General features: G+C 61.1%; 1 protein-coding gene across 4 annotated transcripts in view; it reads right to left on the minus strand.

The window, feature by feature from the left end:
• Positions 1 to 4035: 4035 nt before the first annotated feature.
• COL6A2 (collagen type VI alpha 2 chain) overlaps positions 4036 to 18543 on the minus strand; it is a 33409-nt gene continuing 18901 nt past the window's right edge. For 2 of the 4 annotated variants that reach the window (XM_040621774.1, XM_040621775.1), the window contains exons 6-28: positions 18441 to 18494; positions 18313 to 18357; positions 18015 to 18041; positions 17771 to 17797; positions 17643 to 17687; positions 17116 to 17169; positions 16675 to 16737; positions 16071 to 16133; positions 15734 to 15823; positions 15054 to 15116; positions 14222 to 14284; positions 14007 to 14069; positions 13594 to 13656; positions 13245 to 13295; positions 12866 to 12901; positions 12500 to 12562; positions 12339 to 12401; positions 12136 to 12171; positions 11928 to 11973; positions 11595 to 11747; positions 10941 to 11393; positions 10743 to 10781; positions 4036 to 5289 (exon numbers count right to left, since the gene is read on the minus strand). In XM_040621774.1, the coding sequence (XP_040477708.1) occupies positions 4691 to 5289; positions 10743 to 10781; positions 10941 to 11393; positions 11595 to 11747; positions 11928 to 11973; positions 12136 to 12171; positions 12339 to 12401; positions 12500 to 12562; positions 12866 to 12901; positions 13245 to 13295; positions 13594 to 13656; positions 14007 to 14069; positions 14222 to 14284; positions 15054 to 15116; positions 15734 to 15823; positions 16071 to 16133; positions 16675 to 16737; positions 17116 to 17169; positions 17643 to 17687; positions 17771 to 17797; positions 18015 to 18041; positions 18313 to 18357; positions 18441 to 18494 (2259 nt within the window). In that variant the 3' untranslated portion in view covers positions 4036 to 4690. Of the gene's footprint in view, positions 5290 to 6499; positions 7667 to 9026; positions 9202 to 10742; positions 10782 to 10940; positions 11394 to 11594; positions 11748 to 11927; positions 11974 to 12135; positions 12172 to 12338; positions 12402 to 12499; positions 12563 to 12865; positions 12902 to 13244; positions 13296 to 13593; positions 13657 to 14006; positions 14070 to 14221; positions 14285 to 15053; positions 15117 to 15733; positions 15824 to 16070; positions 16134 to 16674; positions 16738 to 17115; positions 17170 to 17642; positions 17688 to 17770; positions 17798 to 18014; positions 18042 to 18312; positions 18358 to 18440; positions 18495 to 18543 lie in introns of those variants that run through there. The other 2 variants (XM_040621776.1, XM_040621777.1) reach the window with 2 other exon arrangements.

The following is an 18543-nucleotide window of genomic DNA, read 5'->3' on the forward strand; positions in this document are numbered from 1 at the left end:
GGGGGGGGGGGGTCAGGGGCAGCTTTTAGTAAAATCATGACCCACCAGTGCCTGTGTAGTGTGTTTGGGGCTGGAAGAAGGGACAGGCCGAGCTAAGTGGGCAGGGACGGGGTACCCGAGATGAGTGAGCACGGGCAGAGGTGGTCAGAGGAAATGGGGGCACAGTGTGAGGTGACGTGCTGGCTCCGGGGCTCCACAGACGCATGTGAGATGCCACTGCAGCCTGAGCCGGGCCCCAGGTCACTGGGAGCAGCTGGGGCTCAGGGCAGGGCACCTGCGGCTTGGTGGCCCTGGGCTCATGCACGGGACAGAACTCCCTGCCAGATGGCAGGTCTCCCCTGTCATGTCTCAGGAAGGAGGTGAGGCCGGTACTTCCTGAAGCGGCGGGAGGGGACTGGGGGTGGGGGGGGGGGGGGGGGGGGGACAGGCAGGTGAGGATGAAGAGGGAGAGGGTGCCAGGAATTTGTGGGGAGGTGTTGAGTTCCCCTGACCTGGCTGGGAGGTGACAAAGCATCAGACCTGGGGGTCCCAGAAGGGATGGACAGTGGAAGCTCAGGGGGCCGAGGCCCAGAAAGGGGGGTCCCAGGAGGACAGCTCCCCCATCTCCCAGCCCACAGCCCCTCTGCCTTCTATGCACCCCCCACAGGGCCTGGTGGCGAGGGACAGGGAGGGGGTGTGGTGGAGAGCCCCCGGCAGACAGCCCCAGCTTCAGATGCTGCTGAGCCAAGTGTGACCGCGGTGGCTGAGGGACGGCCGTGGGGTCCTGCGTGGGAGCTCCAGGTGGAGGAGGACAGCAGAACCGCGGTGTGCACGAGGCCGCTGTGGTCTGGCCCGGGTGGGGGCCCCCGAGGGGCTGTGCGCCGGTGGCCATGTTCCCCAAGGGGACGCCACCCTGGGGGCTCCGAGCCTTGAGTGAGTGCAGGTGGGACCCCAGGAGGGCTGTGCCACCGCCAGCCACAGGCTGAGGTGTTCCCAGTTCATCTCCCAAAACAGGCAACGCACTAGGTGCTCCCAAGCCAGAGTGACACAGGTTCCACGGGGAGGCCTCGCCACCTGTCCCCGCCAGGCCCCCTTCACACCCTCCTCGGGACGTCACTGCCTTCTGTTTCATACCCACTCCATGCTTAGGTAAGCGAACACAGACACGTGTGGATGTACGTCCCGAATTCTTCCTACACCGCGTACAGAGAGCGGGTTATGTGCCGGGTTTCTGTTCTACTTTTAGCAAGAGCCACTTTCTTATCTGTGTTTAGAGACTCCTACTCAAATGGCTTTCATTCACTTCTCCATTCCCCGTATTTTCCTAAGCATTTCACTGTGAAATGTAAGAAACATTCAGAAACCATGACCAACAGCACAACCATGAGATCATGTCCTGGGTGACCCTCTCCCATCACACAAACCCCCTGACTCCCTCGATCCTGCTCTATGGTGAGGGGACCCCCGGTTTCCTGTTGGTCCATCTGGCAGAAGCAAGCATGGCAGATGGCTGACCTCAGAGCCCATCTGGTCCAGTGTGTCATTCAAAGCCCTTGTTTCTTCGTTGATCTTCTGCTTTGATGATATGTCCATTGCAGTGAGGGGGGGTTAAGTCCCCTACTACTATTGTATTATTATCAATGTGCTTATTTAATTTTGTTATTAATAGGTTTATATAATTGGCTGCTCTCATGTTAGGGGCATAAATATTTACAATTGTTAGATCTTCTTGTTGGACAGATCCTTTAATTATGATACAATGTCCTTCCTCATCTCTTATTACAGTTTTGGTTTAAAATCTAATTTGTCTGATATAAGGATTGCTACCCCAGCTTTCTTTTGATCTCCATTAGCATGATAAATGGTTTTCCACCTTCTCGATTTAAATTTGGAGGTATCTTTAGGTCTAAAATGAGTCTCTTGCAGATAGCATATGGATGGCTCTTGCTTTTTTTTTTTAATCCAATCTGATACCCTGTGTCTTTTTATTAGGGCATTTAGCTCATTTATATTCAGAATAACTATTGAAAGATATGAATTTAGTGCCATTGTTTTGCCCGTAAAGTCACTGTTTCTATAGATTTTCTCTGTTTCTTTCTGGTCTTTGTTCCTTTTGGGCTCTCTCTTTGCTCAAACGATCTCCTTTAATATTTCTTGCAGGGCTGGTTTAGTGATCCTAAATTCCTTTAGTTTCTGTTTGTCCTGGAAGCTCTTTATCTCTCTATCTTGAATGACATCCTAGTTGGATAAAGTATTCTTGGCTGCATATTTTTCTCATTTAGCATCCTGAATATATCATGCCAGTCCTTTCTGGCCTGCCAGGTCTCTGTGGATAGGTCTGCTGCTGGTCTAATGTTTCTACCCTTGTAGGTTACAAACATCTTGTTGCAAGCTGCTTTCAGGATTTTCGCTTTGTCTCTGACATTTGCAAGTGTCACTATTATATGTTGGGGTGTTGACCTATTTTTATTGGTTCTGAGGAGGGTTCTCTGTGCCTCCTGGACTTGAATGCCTGTTTCCTTCTCCAGATCAGGGAAGTTCTCAGCTACAATTTGTTCAAATAAGCCTTCTGCCCCCCCTCTCTTTCCTTCTCTTCTGGGACCCCTATTATTCAAATATTATTTCACTTTATGATATCACTGATCTCTTGAGTTCTCCCCTCATGATCCAGCAGTTGTTTATCTCTCTTTTTCTCAGCTTCCTTATTCTCCATCATTTGGTCTTCTATGTCATTGACTCTCTTCTGCCTCATTTATCCCAGCAGTTAGAGCCCCCGTTTTTTATTGCATCTCAGTAATAGAGTTTTAATTTTTGGTCTGATTAGATTTTAGTTTATTTATTTCTCCAGTAATTTCTCTTCTGTGCTTTATTCAAGTCCAGCTATATTATAATTGTTGTTTTGAATTCTGACATCTTACTTATATCCATATTGATGAAATCCCTGGCTGTGAGTACTGCCTCCTTTCTTGTGGGGTGAGTTTCTCTGTCTTGTCATTATGTACAGAAAAGGACAGATGAAAGACAGAGAAAAGACAAAAATAGCAACAACACCACTGGAAAAATACAAACAAAACAAACCAGAAACAAAACAATGTAAGAAAAAATCAAGCAAAAACTAAAACAGAATGAAACCATAAACTAGATCCTGGGTGTATTTTGGTCTGTTTGTTAAAAGAAACTAGATCCCAAAATAGGAAAGAAAGAAAAACTGATGTATATATTTAAAAAAATACAATGAAAGGAAACCAAAAATAAAAAATATTATATATAACATATACATAACAATTAAAAAAGAATTAGAAGAATTGATAAAATAGGAAAATGACTGAAAAAACTGAAAGACTCAAGAATGAGAAAACCACAAATGCTATATCCCGTGTTCCCCAAGAGCTGAAGTTGCAGTTCTGTGTGACTGTGAACTTGGTGTTCGCAGTTCCTACTGGTCTTCTGGGGGAGGGGCCTGTTACGCGGATTCTCAGGTGCCCTTCCCCAGGTGGAATCGCGCTTCCCCTGCAGGGGGCTGGGCTCCGTGTAAGCGGCTCCGGATTGCTCTCCGTGGCACTGTTTGCGCCCTGGAAGCTTTCCGCACCTTCCAGAAAGGGGTCGCTTTCCTAGTTGTAGAACTGCAGCCATTCTTTTCTCAGATCTCCCACTGATTCTGCGGGTGTTCAGAATGATTTGAAAACTATCTAGCTGGATTCCAGGGACCAGACAAAATTAGGGTCCCCTACTCCTTTATCATCTTAACTCCTTCCCCCAACAAACATTTTCAAAGCACTTTGGCTTAGTCTGGGGATAGAGGGGGACTTCACTGATCCAACAGCATTCTTCTCAGCTCAAGGCCAGCTAGACAGGTGTGGATTCCATGGTTGAGGCTGTCCAGTCTACACACTTGGGGTGGTGTGGGTGGTCAGTGCCTGGAGTCAGAACCTGCCCCCAGGACAGCAGGCCAGGTGGGGCACCATGATCAGTCCTGGTGGCACATGAATGGTCTGAATGTCTCCTTGGCCACCACGGGGGTCCCTGGGGCACAGACATAGTAGGCTGAGAGGAGGAGGCAGCTGAAAGCCTTTATTGTGCTGGGGAGTGTGCATACAGGAAATGTGCAGGGCCTACTGTCACAGCTCAGTCTGGGGCAGGTGACTGCCAAAGACAGAGACCCCAGAGCAAGCCCAGTAGAGCTGATGGGGCCCACAGAGAGCCTTTGGAGGGAACCGGAGGGGCTGAGGAGTCCAGGGATGAAGCTGGGCTGAGAAAGGCCAGGGGAACTACCAGCCGTCCATGAGGATCTGGAGCACTGGCCACCAGAGTGGGCCCTGCAAAGCCTCTGGGGTCCAGGGAGGGCATGGAGGGTAGGACAGATGGATAGAAATGTAGGGTGGTGGGAAGCTCTGGAGGAGCTGGGGATGGGTGGGGGTCCTCTTTTCCTGACTTCACACCCACACCTGGAGATAGAGTCTGCAGCGTGTGGGACCTCTGGGTGAGTCTGAGTAGCACCACGGATAGGAGGACAATGCCCATGGGGCTGGGGAGCCTGGGGCTAGGGACCCCGGGGCTCGTGGCTGAGGGCGCACGGCCAGGACGCAGGCAGGGCTGCGGGCTGGGAATGCGAGATGGGGGCTGGAAGCTGGGGCCAGGGGCTCGAGGCTGCGGGATCAGGGTGGGGGGCATGGGCTTGGGTCTGGGGCCGAGCGGCAGGAGGGAGGGGGCGCTAGCAGATCCAGCGGATGAACCTGTCGAAGAAGCCAGGCTGGGCCAGGCTGTCATAGTCCTTCTCGCGGAAGACGGCGGTCGCGTCGCCCAGGCTGATCTTGGACAGCACGTCTGTGTCCACGTCGCCGCCCACGGCCACCACGGTGGGCACCACGTTCTGCTTGCGCATGGAGTGCACGGCCTCCTCCAGGCTGTCGTTGCCCGTGACGCCGTCGGTGAGGAACACGAAGGCCAGCTCGGCGTGGCGCCGCGCCCCCGCCCGAGCGCCGCGCACCACGTGGTTGATGGCGTGCACGATGCCCGCGCCCACGTGCGAGAAGGAGTTGAGGTAGCGCGCGCCTTCCAGCGCCTGGTGGATGACCGTCAGGTTGGAGGTGAGCGGGAATTCCACCTGCTGCTCGCCAGGGCCCCCGAACTGCAGCAGGGCCACGCGCGCGTTGAGCGGGTCGTCGTCCCTGCGCGCCAGCGTCAGCCGCCGGGACACCTCCTCCACGAAGCGCCGCGCCTTGTGGAAATTCTGCTCGCCCAGCCGCTCGGAGCCGTCCAGCAGGAAGACGATGTCCACAGGCCGCTGCGTGCACTGGGCCACGTACAGCTCTGGGGGCAAAACGGGGTGGTGGGCGGGCGACCGGGTGAGCCCCCTGCCGGGGGCCCTGCTCTGGCCGCCCCTCCTGGCCGCTCCAGGCCCTGGCACAGTCTGGTACCCGGCCCTGGCCATGCCCTGCGCCCATCTCTATGCACACCCCTCCCACTGGAGCCTAAGAACCACCGGGACTGTGGGGTTGCGTCCAAAGGCACCCATCGACGGGAGCCCCACCACAGGCGGCCGGCGTGCACCCCATCTCCTTGGAACCTGTCACCATCTTTGCTGGTTTTGCTTCCACCAGGAAATGTCCCCAAACCTGAGGACTGAGGGGCTTATTTCCACCCTTCAAGCACCGTCTCTGCCCAGTGGCTCCTCCAGGCCCTTCTGGGCAGGAAGGGAACCCCAAAAAGGCCACGGTTCACAGTAGGGGTGAGAGAGAGGGTCGGGGAGGCTGTCTTTGCATTTGTAATAGAGTAAAAAGATGTCATAAAGACCTCCAGCCCTGAAGACCCCGGGAGGCAAGGACCCACATCTGGCCATGACCCCCTTCCTCCCTGTTGTCCCAGAGCTGCCCGACGCTGGCTGGGCCACGTCTCCCTTAGCTTTGGGAGCAGCGGAGAGAGGGGCCTGTGTCCTCTGCTCCTGGACGTCTCTCTGGTAGGCAGTGAGCACAGGTGTGGCCAGACCCCTGCAGCAGCTCCAGTGGTGACTCGCTGTTACCTGAGGACAGCCCTGCTCCCATCTGGGTGGTCACCAGCCCTGGACTTGCCAGAGAGCGTTGGGGGCAAGGCTGCAGCCAAGGCTGAGGCGAAGCCTCTGGGGGAGGCGGGCGCCATAGCACAGCCCGAAAACCCACTCCCCACATACACGGGACGTGGTCCACCCTCCCCAGACACGCAGCCAGGGCCCTCTGCTATGGCCTTGCCGGAGACTTCACCTCTGGCCGTAGCTGGGGCTGGGGGAGGACAAAGCTGGTCCTCCTGCTTGCATCCAGCTTCTCAGCCCTGCAGGCCCCACTCTGGGATGTGGGTCCAGTTTTGCTGACCCCTGGGGCCAGGAGTGTGGGGATCCCATCAAGGAGGAGGTGCTGACTCCTGGCGCCAGCCTTGGGGCAGTCCTGCAGACACCAGCCGCCCACCTGCACGGATGCCGGCTCCAGGCCAGTCCCCAGCCACAGCGTGTCACCCCAGCACATCGTGTGACCACAGCAACGCATTCACACTCTTTTTCAGCCTTTATAGAATGTTGAAGATGTGGTCACAGCGTCTGAAGGTGGCTCCCCTGGGTGCATCACCATGTGGTGGGGGCGCCAGGCTACCGGCGGGCAGGGTTCTTCTCAAGGAGCTTATATTAATGTCGTAGCTTATTTTAGTGGCTGTGCAGATGAAAAGCAGCTTCTGCTTTAAGTCCATTTGGCGAGAACTTGCTGAAAATATCTAGCAAGTAGCCTGGGTGCCCCTGCACTCCCAGGTCACCACCAGCAGAGACGCACATGTGGGGGGCGGCTGGCCTGGGGGGCAGTTTTCCTCAATGCATCAACCAGGGAGACCAAGAAAAATGCACAGGGGTGGGCACAGGCACAGAGGCTGGAGCGGAAGCCAGGACTTTTGGGTTTATGAGGCTCTGCTCTTCTCTCTTACTTTGTGGCTAAGTAATGGCTCTGCCAACATGCCCACGTCCTCATCCTGGAGACAGAATATGACCTTACATGGAAACAAAGACGGCAGGTGGGATTAAATGATGCCTTGAGACTGCTCTGGGTTCTCCAGTGGGCGCTAAGTGCCACACAAGTTCCTTGTAAGAGGGAGCCGGGGGGTCCGGCTCCAAAAGGAGCAGGCTACGGGACAACGGAGGCACAGACAGGAACTGGAGGAGGCAGGAAGGGTCCTCCCTGGAGCCCCCGGAGACAGCGTGGCTCTGCCACACCTGGATCTTGGATTTTCGGCCTCCAGATGGAGAGAGAATAGATTTCTTAAAACAATAGATTATTTTAAGCCCCTTAGTGTGAGGTAGGCCGCCCCAGGGAGCTAATAGGGCTGTGAGGAGGCCGCTCTGGCCAGCCCGGCCCTGCTCACGGGCGGCCTCTGCGGCTTCAGCAGAGCGCCAGCGCGGTCTCAGGGTCCCCCACGATATCCCTGTGCACCAGCTTAAACGTGTCAATGAACAGGTCCATCCAGTCCTGCCGCTCGTTTCCCGTGGCGAACTTGGCTCGCTCGGCGGTGTAGACCAGCACGGCCACCAGCCTGGAGTAGGCGGCGGGGTCCTGTGTGAGCTCCGTGACGTTTAGCAACTGTTGGATCAGGGGGATGGTCCTGGGGAAGGAGGCATCCGGGCCCTCTTCCGTGCGGAGGAAGGTGACCGGGGGCTCGCCGCCAGGCCGCGGTCCATCTGCAGGGGCATCCAGAGAAGGCTTTAAGGGACTAATTGGCGTGAGTGGGCTCCAGCCGCCCTCCTGGGCCGAGCGTACTGCGAGAGCCGAGGTGCCTCTCTCCTCTGGGACGACTTAGGACCGAAGCGAGGAGCGGGTGTTAGGCTCAGCAAGGGGGTCGGATGAGGAGGCGGGGAGGCTCGGCGCCCCTACCGTCAGCACGCGGGTGCCAGAGCTCACAGAGGCTTGGGGGAGCCAGCAGCAAAGCACGTTGCCGAGGAGACGGGGAGTAGAAGCACCTTCGGGGTCCCCACAGACCTTGAGACCCACAAGGCTCTTGGCACACATGGTGGCATCGAGACTTGACCAGTCTCGGGGTCGGCTGCTAGCAGCTCAAGGCTGTGCCCCTGGAGGACCCCAGCCCCACTTACACACCTGACTGAGAAAGCTCACTGCGGCTGGGAGAGTGTAGTTTGTTCCAGCCCCAACCTGATGACAGGCAGGTGGGCCCTTGGACCCCTCCTCAGAACAGTCTCTGGAAAGCTTGCAATGATAAATCCTTCTCTGCACTTTGAGATGCCCGTCGTCCACCGCCCAGAGCTGTCCCCTCGAGGACCCGGGAGCCGCTGTGCGGCACACGCTCGGGGCTCCCACTCTCCCTCCCGGCCCCCCTGGGAGGTCAGGCCCTGACCCCACGGGCGCTTTGCTCCTCGTGCACCACGGCCTCTGTCCTGGGGGTCTGGGAGTTTCTTTCTCCTCCGGGGAGGTGCCAGGTAGCAAACCCAGGTGGCCTGTGACACGGGCCCCCCACCCTGGCACACACACTGCCCTCTGCGCCTCTTCTCTGCACACCCGGCCCTGGAGAGTCTCCCGTGTCTGTCCCAGAGAGGCGGGGCTCGGGTCACCTGGGGCTCCTCCCTCCTGCGGCCGCTCTCCAGAACCAGCCTGGTCTTTGCAGCCTCAGCCGCTGGCCAGCTCCCATGCTGCCTGAAACCCGCATGGCTCTGACCCAATCAAGCAGAGCTGCCCTCTGGCCTGGTCCAAGCCTAGGGATGATGGGTCTCTGGGTGGACGGGGCCATGTGGTCCACAAGGTCAGGGCCATGCCCCAGCCAGCAGCATCCACCCAGCCCCTGACGTGCCCGGAGACAGATTACAAGATCTCATCCCCCAGCGACGTCTGCTTTCTTCCTCTCTGGTCGCAATGTCTAAGATACTTGGAAATTTTCGTCACTTTAAAAGATAAGCTTGTGAGCTCAGCAGAGAAGGTAGTTGGGACAAGGTGGAGAAGGGCCTCCTAGGGGGCGATCCCTCTCACTGCTGGGTCTTGGAGGCTCATGGGAAGCAAGGTCGCCCTCGCAGTGCCCAGTGTCAGACTAACCGCAAAACCCCACGGAGACATCACAAGAAAGGGAGCTGTGGCCGGATCCCTCTCAGGAGCACAGATGCCGAAGTCCTCAGCAGAACATAGCAAATCAGCCCTAACAACACACGAAACCACTTATCCGCCACAACCGGATGGGGTTTGTCTCGGGTCGGCGAGGTCGGCTCAGCATCTGAAAATCAACGCCATCCATCGCGTGGACACGGCAAAGAAGAGAAGCCACACAGTCTGCCCGAGACTGCAGCAGCGGCCGGTGACAAAGCCCCACAGGCTCGGGTCGAAGTCGTCTGTGCCTGGCACAGAGGGGCCACCCACCCGACAGGGCGCCTCGCTCAAGAGCTCCGCGAGCTTCCAACTCGGTGGTGAGGAACTGGAGCTTCCCTGCTGAGATTGGGGCGGGGATGCTGGGCCTCCGCTGGGCCCCGACACCGAGGGTCAGGTCGGGAGTCTGCCCTTGAAGGGCCAACGTGACCGTGGGACCCACCGCAGGCTGACTGGGGTGCCCTGCAGGGCGGGCGGGGGCACAGCCGTGCGGTGCGTGGCCGCTTGGTGTGGCCTCAGGCAGAGACCGCTAGGGCGCTCTCAGGCCGACCCCTCGGGTTTGGGCAGCTCTGGGCACTGCGTATAGCTGTCCCCAGCGGACTCGAGGGACCCCGGGCCCAGGCAGGCCCGTGTGAAGCCCGGAGCTCACAGGCAGCCATGGTGTGGTCAGGGGTACCACCGTGATGACCATTTTCTGGGCAGTTCTCTGCCGGGACAAGCGTGGGGACCCCCAGCCGAACTCAACACGGTTCCTTCCCTCAGGCTGCCTCTGCACCTTCGGGCCAGCCCAGCGGGCCCACCTGCTGCTGCGTGAGGAGCACGCAAGCCCGGGACACGCGGACTTCGCCCAGGAGATGATGGTGTGGACGCAGGCCTTGCGTTTCTTATCTGTCCTCTGTTGGATCTGCCGGCACAGCCCCGCCTGCCCACTACGGGGGCCCCCGCCACGCCAGCTCCTGGGCAGGCACGACCTGGTGTGCCTGGTGCTGGTCCCGGGACCCGGTCTCAGCTCCCGGCTCACCCAGGCACGTCTGTGGGCGCCGTGGCCCCAGCCACTGTGCAGCACAGCCTTGGAGGCTGCAGCTTGAGGCCGGCCGAGCGTCCTGCCCCTTCCCTGGCCCCGCAGGAGCCCTGGGACAGCTTCTGTGTGTCCCCAGCCCCGCAGCCTCAAACACAAATGCAGCCGTGTCGGGCAAGGGGCCCAGGCCCCTGGAGGCAGCGGCCCAGGCCGTCGGGGGTGGAAGCGAGCGCATCAGCCTGTGGCTGGGTGGCAGCGGCTGGTTGTAAATCAGCCACTTTGTTTACTGACTCCAGGGCTCCCGCCTGTGGGAGCTGAGAGGGTTCTGGGGGGTCTGTCCCTGCCCGGGTGGTGGGGGGCGGGGACCACAAGCTGCCGAGGCTGTGAGCCGGCTTTCGAGACCGGCAGCCCGCCAGACAAGTGCAGGCCTGGACGGGAGCACCCGCTCTCAGAATGTGCGAGGCGGGTGGAGGTCTGAAGGGCTCAAGACATCAAACCTCACCCCAGCCCCTCCTCAGACGTGCCAGGGTCCTGGGGCTGAGTCGCCCATCGGAAGGGTTTTTGCCAGGGAGGGGTCCTGTAGCAGCCCCTCCTCCCCAGCCCTGGGCCGCTTGTTAGTCTGGGGTGGGGGGCTTGGCAGCACCCCAAGTTACCTGTTTGGCAGGGAAGGTCCGGGCACACGATCTGAGGGTCTAGGAGCAAGGAAAGAGGCCAGAGGTCCCAGTCAGCGTCCGCTGGCCAGGCCAGGGGCTGGACTCCCTCAGCGGCCCATGGACGCCCCGGCCCCTTCCACCCAGCCTCCCGTCCTCCTTGCCCTGGCTCGGACCCGGGCTGCACGGGCTGCCACTCACCTGGGCACAGGACGTCCTCCATGTCATCGATGAACTTCTCGGCCACGAGATCGGAGAAGAGGGTCATGTTTCGCACCTGCTGTGGCTTGTCACAGGCGATGGAGTAGAGGTTCTCGCTCTCGTGTCTCTCGTGGAACATGTCGCCGATGCCGATGGCTGTCACCGTGACATCGTGGTTGCACAGCGCCCGCAGGTTGAGGTCGTCATCCCGGGGGTCGTGGCGGCCGTCCGTGATGACCACCGCAAACACACGGGTCTTCTGGCGCCGGCTCTCCTTGATGAGCTGGTTGTAGGCAAACTTGAGGGCTGAGGGCGTCCAGGTGCCGCCGGCAATCCACTCCAGGTTCTTGACGGCCTCCTTGAAGCTGGACAGCGAGTCGATGCGCTCATCGTCCAGCTGGATGGCCTCAAAGGTGCCCTCGTGGCTGTACTGCACCACGCCCACGCGGGTTCCTGCGGCAGTCCGGCCCGGGTGTGAGGGTGCCGCCCGCTGCCCCGCTGCCCCCACCCTGCACGGCCTGCCACCCTCAAGCGGGGACCTCGGCGACTTGGGCCAAGCTGACACCCGTCCCTTGAATGTCTGTCCGTCCGCTGCCTCTCAGGATGTCCTGTCCGCCCGGCCTCCCTCCCTGCCCCGCCACAGGCACAGCTGACCCGTCTCTGACTTGGGGTCCTTGGCAATGGCCCCCAGCCTGTTGACCACGTTGATGACAAAGTTCTTCTCCAGGGTGAAGTTGGTGTAGCCAATGCTCTCGGAGCTGTCAATGACGAACACCACGTCCAGGGCCCCACACCGCTTCTCGCAGTCTGCAGGGAGGGCGGCGGGCTGTGTTCACTGACCTCAGGCTTGGGAGACACGCCCGAAGCCCACAGCCAGGTGCACGAGGCAGAGGGCGTGAGCCAGGCAGATGGCCCCGACCCCTGGATGAGAGCGCTCCAAAGACACAAGTGTCCCAGCTGCTCCGCCACGTGGGGGCCAAAACTCACCACAACACCCGCACGTCTCCCTCACGTAGGTCATGACGTCACACTCCTGCAACACAGGGGGGTCAGTCCCGGCCCAAGAAAGCGAGCTCCGCGGAGGGGCCGAGAAGGGGCTCCTGCTGACCTCAGCCCCTGACCTCACCCCTGCTGCCCATGCTTTCCCGTTTTAGGAGGGACGGGGACGGGGATTCCAACCCTGCCTGACACTTACCGTGAGGCCGGGGTCTCCAGGGGGGCCGGGCTCTCCCTGGAGGAGGAAGGGTGACGGTGAGAAGTGGCCCATGTCTGGGCTGAGACTGGGCAGCCCCCGCCCCCTGTGCACTGGCCCCATGGTTCCTCCACCGGCATGACCCTGAGGTTAGGAGTGGCCCAGGACTGTGACCTGAGCGCGGGAGGCACCCGCAGCTGACCTACCTCGGGTCCTGGGGATCCTCTTGGCCCCCGGGGGCCGGGCTCGCCAGGGGGACCGGGATCTGCCTGGGGAGCAAGAGAGGCAGGTGGGCGGCAGCCTCAAACCTGGGTGCCACCCTCCCAGCCCCCGCGGCCCCCATGCGCCCTCGGCCCTGGGTACTCACAGGCTCGCCCTTCTCTCCTTTCCTCCCGGGCTCTCCTTTGGCACCAAAGTCACCTCTGCCCCCCTGAGACACAGGACACCCGTCAGCCCGGGGTGGGGCGCTCGGCACGGCCCCCCACCCCCAGCCGTGACCTCCAGGGAGTCTGCCAGGGGCACGGGCTGGTTTTGTCAGAAGAGCCTGTGCCTGGCGGTTGCCCGGGTTACGTGGCAGCGTGTCAGGAGAGGCGGGGTTTTGGGCTGGAGAGTGACCGGCACGTGGTGGCCACCAGCACTCAGAGCTCAGCAGGGGAAGCTCGCTCGGGGCCCAGTGTAGGGGAGGGGCGTGCAGGCCACCCAACGGTGGGCGGAGGACTCTCCACATACGTACCTCAGGGCCGGGTGGGCCAGGCTCGCCTTTGTCTCCCTGGGAAGCAAGCACAGGTCACCGTAACTCAGCACAGAACCCAAAGGGCTGTCCCTAGGGCAGGCAGCTGGCTCTCTTGGGGACCCAGAGATTTTTGGAAGCCCTCTCTTGCCCCCTTGGGGTGGTCTCAGTTATCACAATCTGTATTAAGCCATGAGCGCGTGGGTAAACCCCACACCACCTGCCCTGTGTCTGGGACAATTCCCGGGGGTCTCTGCACCAACGAGTGACCCCAGGCCCACTCGCCCTCACCTCGTCGCGTCCCCCAGGAAAGATGCCCTCCCAGGAACTAGTGGGAACCTTCAGGGCCTCCCAGGGCCCCCCAACCCCTGCCAGGACTTACGGGTGTTCCTCGGGGTCCTGGGTAGCTGAATCCAGGCCGGCCGGGGTCTCCCTGCAGGATGGGGAGGCCGGTCAGGGAGGATCCAGTGGGAAAGGAAGAGGCTAGGCTGGCATGGGCTGAGGATGAGGACGGTCAGGACTGGGCTGTTGGTCTGGGGGGCTGTGTGTGCAGGGCCCAGCCTTGGGACATGCTACCCCCACGGGAGAGAACTGGGGGGGCTGCCCGGCCCCTGCACGTCCCCCACACCAAGGGGGCTGGGCCGGGCACGCTCCTGGCAGCCTTATTCTAGAGCTGAGAAGGGGCTCAGGCCCCCTGGGGTCGGCCTTGCCCAGCGGGGTAGGGGACATACCTTGGGACCGGGCTGTCCTGACTCTCCACGGGGACCAGCGTCACCGGGGTCTCCCCGAGATCCCTGAGGGCAGAGAGAACACAGAGTCAGCACAGATAAGGACTGACCACGTCCAGCAACATGACCCTTCTCTCTGCTGCCCTGTGGGGACTGGGCAGCCGGGGTTCATTCCTTCCAGGTGCCCCAGCCTGGCTCCCAGACCCCCCAGCCTGGCTCCCAGGCCCCACACCAGCCTCCCTCTCGCTGCCACCTGCCCCACACCAGCTGGACCCCTCAGGGCAGGAGGACCATGTGAGGTACATGGGGTGCCCTCCCCCTCACCCCGTGCTGCTGCCCGAGTGTGTCATGGGGACCATGTCCTGAGGACAGGAGACCCAGAGCCACAGGGCCCTCCCAGGTGTCCTGTTACTGACCTGCTTCCCGGGTTCTCCGAGAGCCCCCTGAGGGCCTCTGGGTCCAGGCAAGCCTCGGTCTCCCTGGAAAGAAAGGGCATCCCGCTGTCAATCACTGCAGATTAGGTGGGAATGGGGGGGTGTCCCTGCAGGGCAGGGGAGGGGCGGGGGTCCCAGGCACCCCCCTCCAGCCAGGAGCTGGGTGCCCGCCCCAGGAGGATGAGGGCCTCACTTACCTTGGCTCCTTTGTTGCCAACCTCTCCAGCCAGACCCCGGGGACCCTCAGGACCAGGGTCTCCCTGTGAGCAGAGAGGCTGAGTCAGTCTCAGGAGGTGGACGCGGGGGAGGGGAGGGGATCATTTAACTCCCTGGAAAGGGTGACACTGGATCTCAGCCCCCCCCATTCAGTCTCATGCACCAGGGAAGGGACTGCCATTTCCCAGAGGGGAAGCCCCTCCTTCAAGCCCTTGACCCGCATCTTGTGGGGAACTGTTGGCCCTCAGATTTGCCACAAAGACATCCTGAGCCAGCTACAGCTATGTGTGCGTCTGCAGTGGGAGGCTGCTGGGTGGAGCAGTGCACAGCCTGATCAACTGTGCATGGCACTCAAGAGGCCAGACTTACTCTGCCCATGCCCCTCAGCAGGGAGTCTGTCTGCCTCCTGCTTTCAGAGAACCTGCAGAGGGTGCCTCTGCCCCTGCCAATGGCCAGGTACCAGGGATCACTTTTTAAATGTTTAAAAAAAGATTTTTATTTATTTATTGGGGAGAAAGCAAGAGCAAGAGAGAGCATGAGCAGGAGGTGGGACAGAGGGAGAAGCAGACTCCCCACTGAGCAGGGAGCCTGATGTGGGGCTCGATCCCAGGACCCTGGGATCATGACCTGGGCAGAAGGCAGGCGCTTCATTGACTGGGCCACCCAGGCGCCCCCTGGGGGTCACTTTGGTTTTTGGGAGTGGATGCGGTGGGGGGATTGTTGGTTGTCCCTTGTCCCAGGGCCCTGTCAACACCATGGTGAGACCCTGGTGCGGAGCAGACACGGCCAACAGCTCCCCCCTCAGACACTCACCTTCTCACCCTTGGGGCCGTTGCTGCCCGGGCTGCCTTTGGCTCCTGGGTCCCCCCTGCGCCCCTGCAGAGAACAGGTATGTGGGGGGGGGGCTTGATGGTGGGGCCATGTGGGGACCCCATGCTCTGCTGTCCTCACTCGGACATGAGCTTTGGGGGAGGGGCCTGGTCCTTGGTTGGTAAGTTCAGTTGCAGCCAAGGATTTAGGAAGAGAGGGGCTCCTGGTCAGCGTGTAGGATCGGGTCAAGTAGGGGTTTTTAGCTGATGTGACTGGGGCCCAGCTTGGACCAGCTATCAGCTGGTGGACAAGTGGTCACTCTGTCCACTTTGGGCCATGCCAGGTCTTGGGGTGTTTCCCCTGTGAGGGTCAGCCCTGCAGTGAGACGCAGGGGACAGGTTGCTGTGTGGGACCCGCGGAGTGTGCGTTCAGCCTTCGGGGTGTCCTGCTGGGAGGGCCGCGTGGGGACCAAGGCCAGTTCCCGCAGGGGTGCAGCTGAGCCCAGCCCCAGCCAGCAGGGGTTCTGCCCTGCTCCGGACGCTGTTCCCTGGTGGCACCAGAGCAGGGTGTGTGCGGGAGGGGCAAGGCAGGCCGGCCCGGCCGGGGGCGGGGGCAGCCCACCCGGGTCAGCTGCCCCTGAGCTCTGGGCTCCAGGCACCTGTGGGGGCAGAACATGAACTCACAGGCTCGCCTTTGGGTCCTCGGGGCCCAGGTCCACCCTTGGCTCCTTTCACACCGGGACTTCCCGGGGATCCGTTGTTGCCTTGATACCCCTGCGGAGTGGAGCCACGTCAGCCACACAGGGAAGGGCCCTGCGGACTGTCCTCCCCGCCAGCCCGGCTGCCACAGGGTGGGCCCAGGTCTGCCTCAGGGTGTGGGGGGTGCCCTGGTCACCCAGCAGCAGGGGAGGAGGGGCTGGCAGCACACTCAGAGCCCAGGGCTGACCATGATGCCATTGGTGCCAGCGGGCATGGCTGCTGTGTGGCTGGGGGGGAGCAAGGACCCTCCAGGGGCACTTGCCTTGCTTCCTTTGGCCCCGTTCTCTCCTGGGGGTCCTCTGCGTCCTGGGCGGCCAGCATCTCCCTGGAAAGGTTTGGAGAAATCAGCCTCACGTCCTCAGGCGTTGGCATCAGGCAGGAGCCTGCTTGGACGGGCCGGCCCGTGCGGCTGCAAGGGTGGGTCTGAGGGGGCCGCCTGCTTGGGAAGGGCTGTGCTTCCTGCTGGTCCAGAAACCTGGGCAGCCAGGAGGTGGGGGCGCCCGAGAGCTTGGCCAAGAGGGCCTTGCGAGGCCTGGGAGGAGGTGGTTTGGTTGCTGGGGCCACTCGGGCACCGAGGAGCTGCCTGAGCCAGACATGCAGTCCTGAGCTAGCCACAGACTGGCATTGTCGGGCACCCCGAGTGTGGGCACCCCACAGCCCCGAGCACGAGCGCCACGACCCCTCAGGCAGCACACGCCTAGGCCTCCCACTCCCGAGCGCTAGTTTGCAGGGACAGGCCCTCTCTGCCAGGCTTCTCGGCCGGGCTGCCCCCCCTCCCCAGCCCCCCAGAGGCCTGGAGCGACGGGCAGACAGAGCGCCACCCCAGTCTGCCCTTGGAGGCCTGTCACCTTGGCTAGGCAGCCTACCTTGATGCCCTGGTCACCCTGCTCCCCGGGGCTGCCGGCTTCCCCTGCGTATCCATCGGGGCCCTGCAAGACAGGGGGACAGGGCTGTCCTGGACTCCTGCCCAGAGCTGTGCTGGGCTTTCTCCAGGAGCCCGGATGAACAGAAGCCTCGTCTGGACTGAGGCTCCCCTGGGTCTGGACTTCCAGAACCCACCGTCAGGACCCCCAGGAACACTGCCCCCCATCTCCCCCAGAAGCCCCCGAGAGTATTTCCTCATCATGAGACCACAACTCTGGCTGAACCCTGGGTGGGGATCAGGGACGGGCAGGAGAGAGGCTGAAGAAGGGTCCACGTGAAGTGACTTCCAGCGTCCACGCTGCAGATCGAGGGGCTGGCCACCACCCCTCCCACCCCCTCCCACACCCGCGTTAAACCTGGGCAGGAACACGAGCTGGCCTTACCCGACTCCCAGGATCTCCCTTGCAGCCAGGAGGCCCGATGCGCCCCAGCTTGCCCTGGAGGAGAAGAGGGGGGCAGAGGGTGGGTCAGGGTCGTGTGCCAATGACGGCAAATGTGGGGGCGGCCCCCTCCGCTTCACACCCAATGGGCACACAGCTGTGCGTTTCAGTGGCGGGACAGTATGGTGGCCTCTCTGTGGGTGGCAGTGAGTCCCTGGGATATGGCTGGAGCACGTGTGTGGCCCACCAGTCAGGCCAGATCTGGGCTTCTGGAGCACAGGCTGGGGAACTCCTGCGAGCTGGTCCTCAGAAGCAAATGTCCACTCGGGCTCTTGTGATGGTCTTATTTGTCCTGCGTCTCTGGCTAGGTGCCAAAGGGGGTTCGTCCAGCCACAGGCTGTGGGCAGTGGCCAGGGGGGCCCAGAGGCCCCAGATAAGGACCCAAGAGTCTCAGGGAGGCTCTGCTCACTCCTACGTCAGAACTGCTGACGTGCACCCAGCCTGGGGCGGGAGCCTGAGATGCACTCTACCTTCTGTCCATCGGTCCCGTTCTTGCCGGCCAGGCCAGGGGCCCCCTGGAGGGAGAGGTGTCATCGTCAACCCTTGGAGCAGCAGGAAAGTGGGGTGCCCCACCGGCCGACCCACACGGCCTGCTTACCTTCCGCCCGTCTGCTCCAAATTCACCCTGTGCAGGACGGAAGAGAGGCCAGTTAGCTCGGTGTCCTACAGACGCCACAGCCTCAGGTGTCCAGGTCTGCCTCAGGCCAAGCAAGAGGCCAGAAGGACGCCAGAGAGGCCCCCCACCCCTGCATGACGCCGGATGCTGTGCCCTGATCAGGGCCGCGGACTCGCTGACGGACGCTGCTGGCCGAGCTGGAGCAGAGGCCGCGTCAGAGTCTCACCTTCTCTCCTTTGAAACCAGGAACACCCTGAGGTTGGAAGGAAGAAGAGCAGTGTTACTGTGATGCCCACCGGCTCGGGGGGAGAGCAGGGCTGCGGCCAGCCTCCGGGGAGAGGCATGACCAGGACTCGGTGGGGGGCTCGGTTCAGGGACAACATTCAAGATATTGAGGCTCTTGGCTTCTCACGTTGGGCGGGCCGGAGACACCCTGACCCTGTGGCCAGCCCCACTTGGCCCAGGCAGCCCTTGGCTTTGCCCCCCGCCCCCCAGCCACAGAGGCAGGGCTAACAGCAACTTGCCTTGGGTCCTGGGAATCCAATGGGGCCTTCGATGCCTGGGTCTCCCTGTGGAGGAAGAACGGAGTCGCGGCTGAACCCCAGTCCTGGGGAATGGGGGCCAACGGGGCAGGGGTGCAGAGGACACTCACCTGTCGTCCCTTCTGCCCAGGCTCTCCTGGCTCGCCCATGTTGCCCTTGGCGCCCTAAACGCAGATCATGGAGAAAGAGGTAAACTAAGGCAGGAAGCCGGCA

The sequence above is a fragment of the Ursus maritimus genome, unplaced genomic scaffold, assembly GCF_017311325.1.
Source record: "Ursus maritimus isolate PB19 unplaced genomic scaffold, ASM1731132v1 scaffold_4, whole genome shotgun sequence".
Taxonomy (NCBI): Eukaryota; Metazoa; Chordata; class Mammalia; order Carnivora; family Ursidae; genus Ursus; species Ursus maritimus.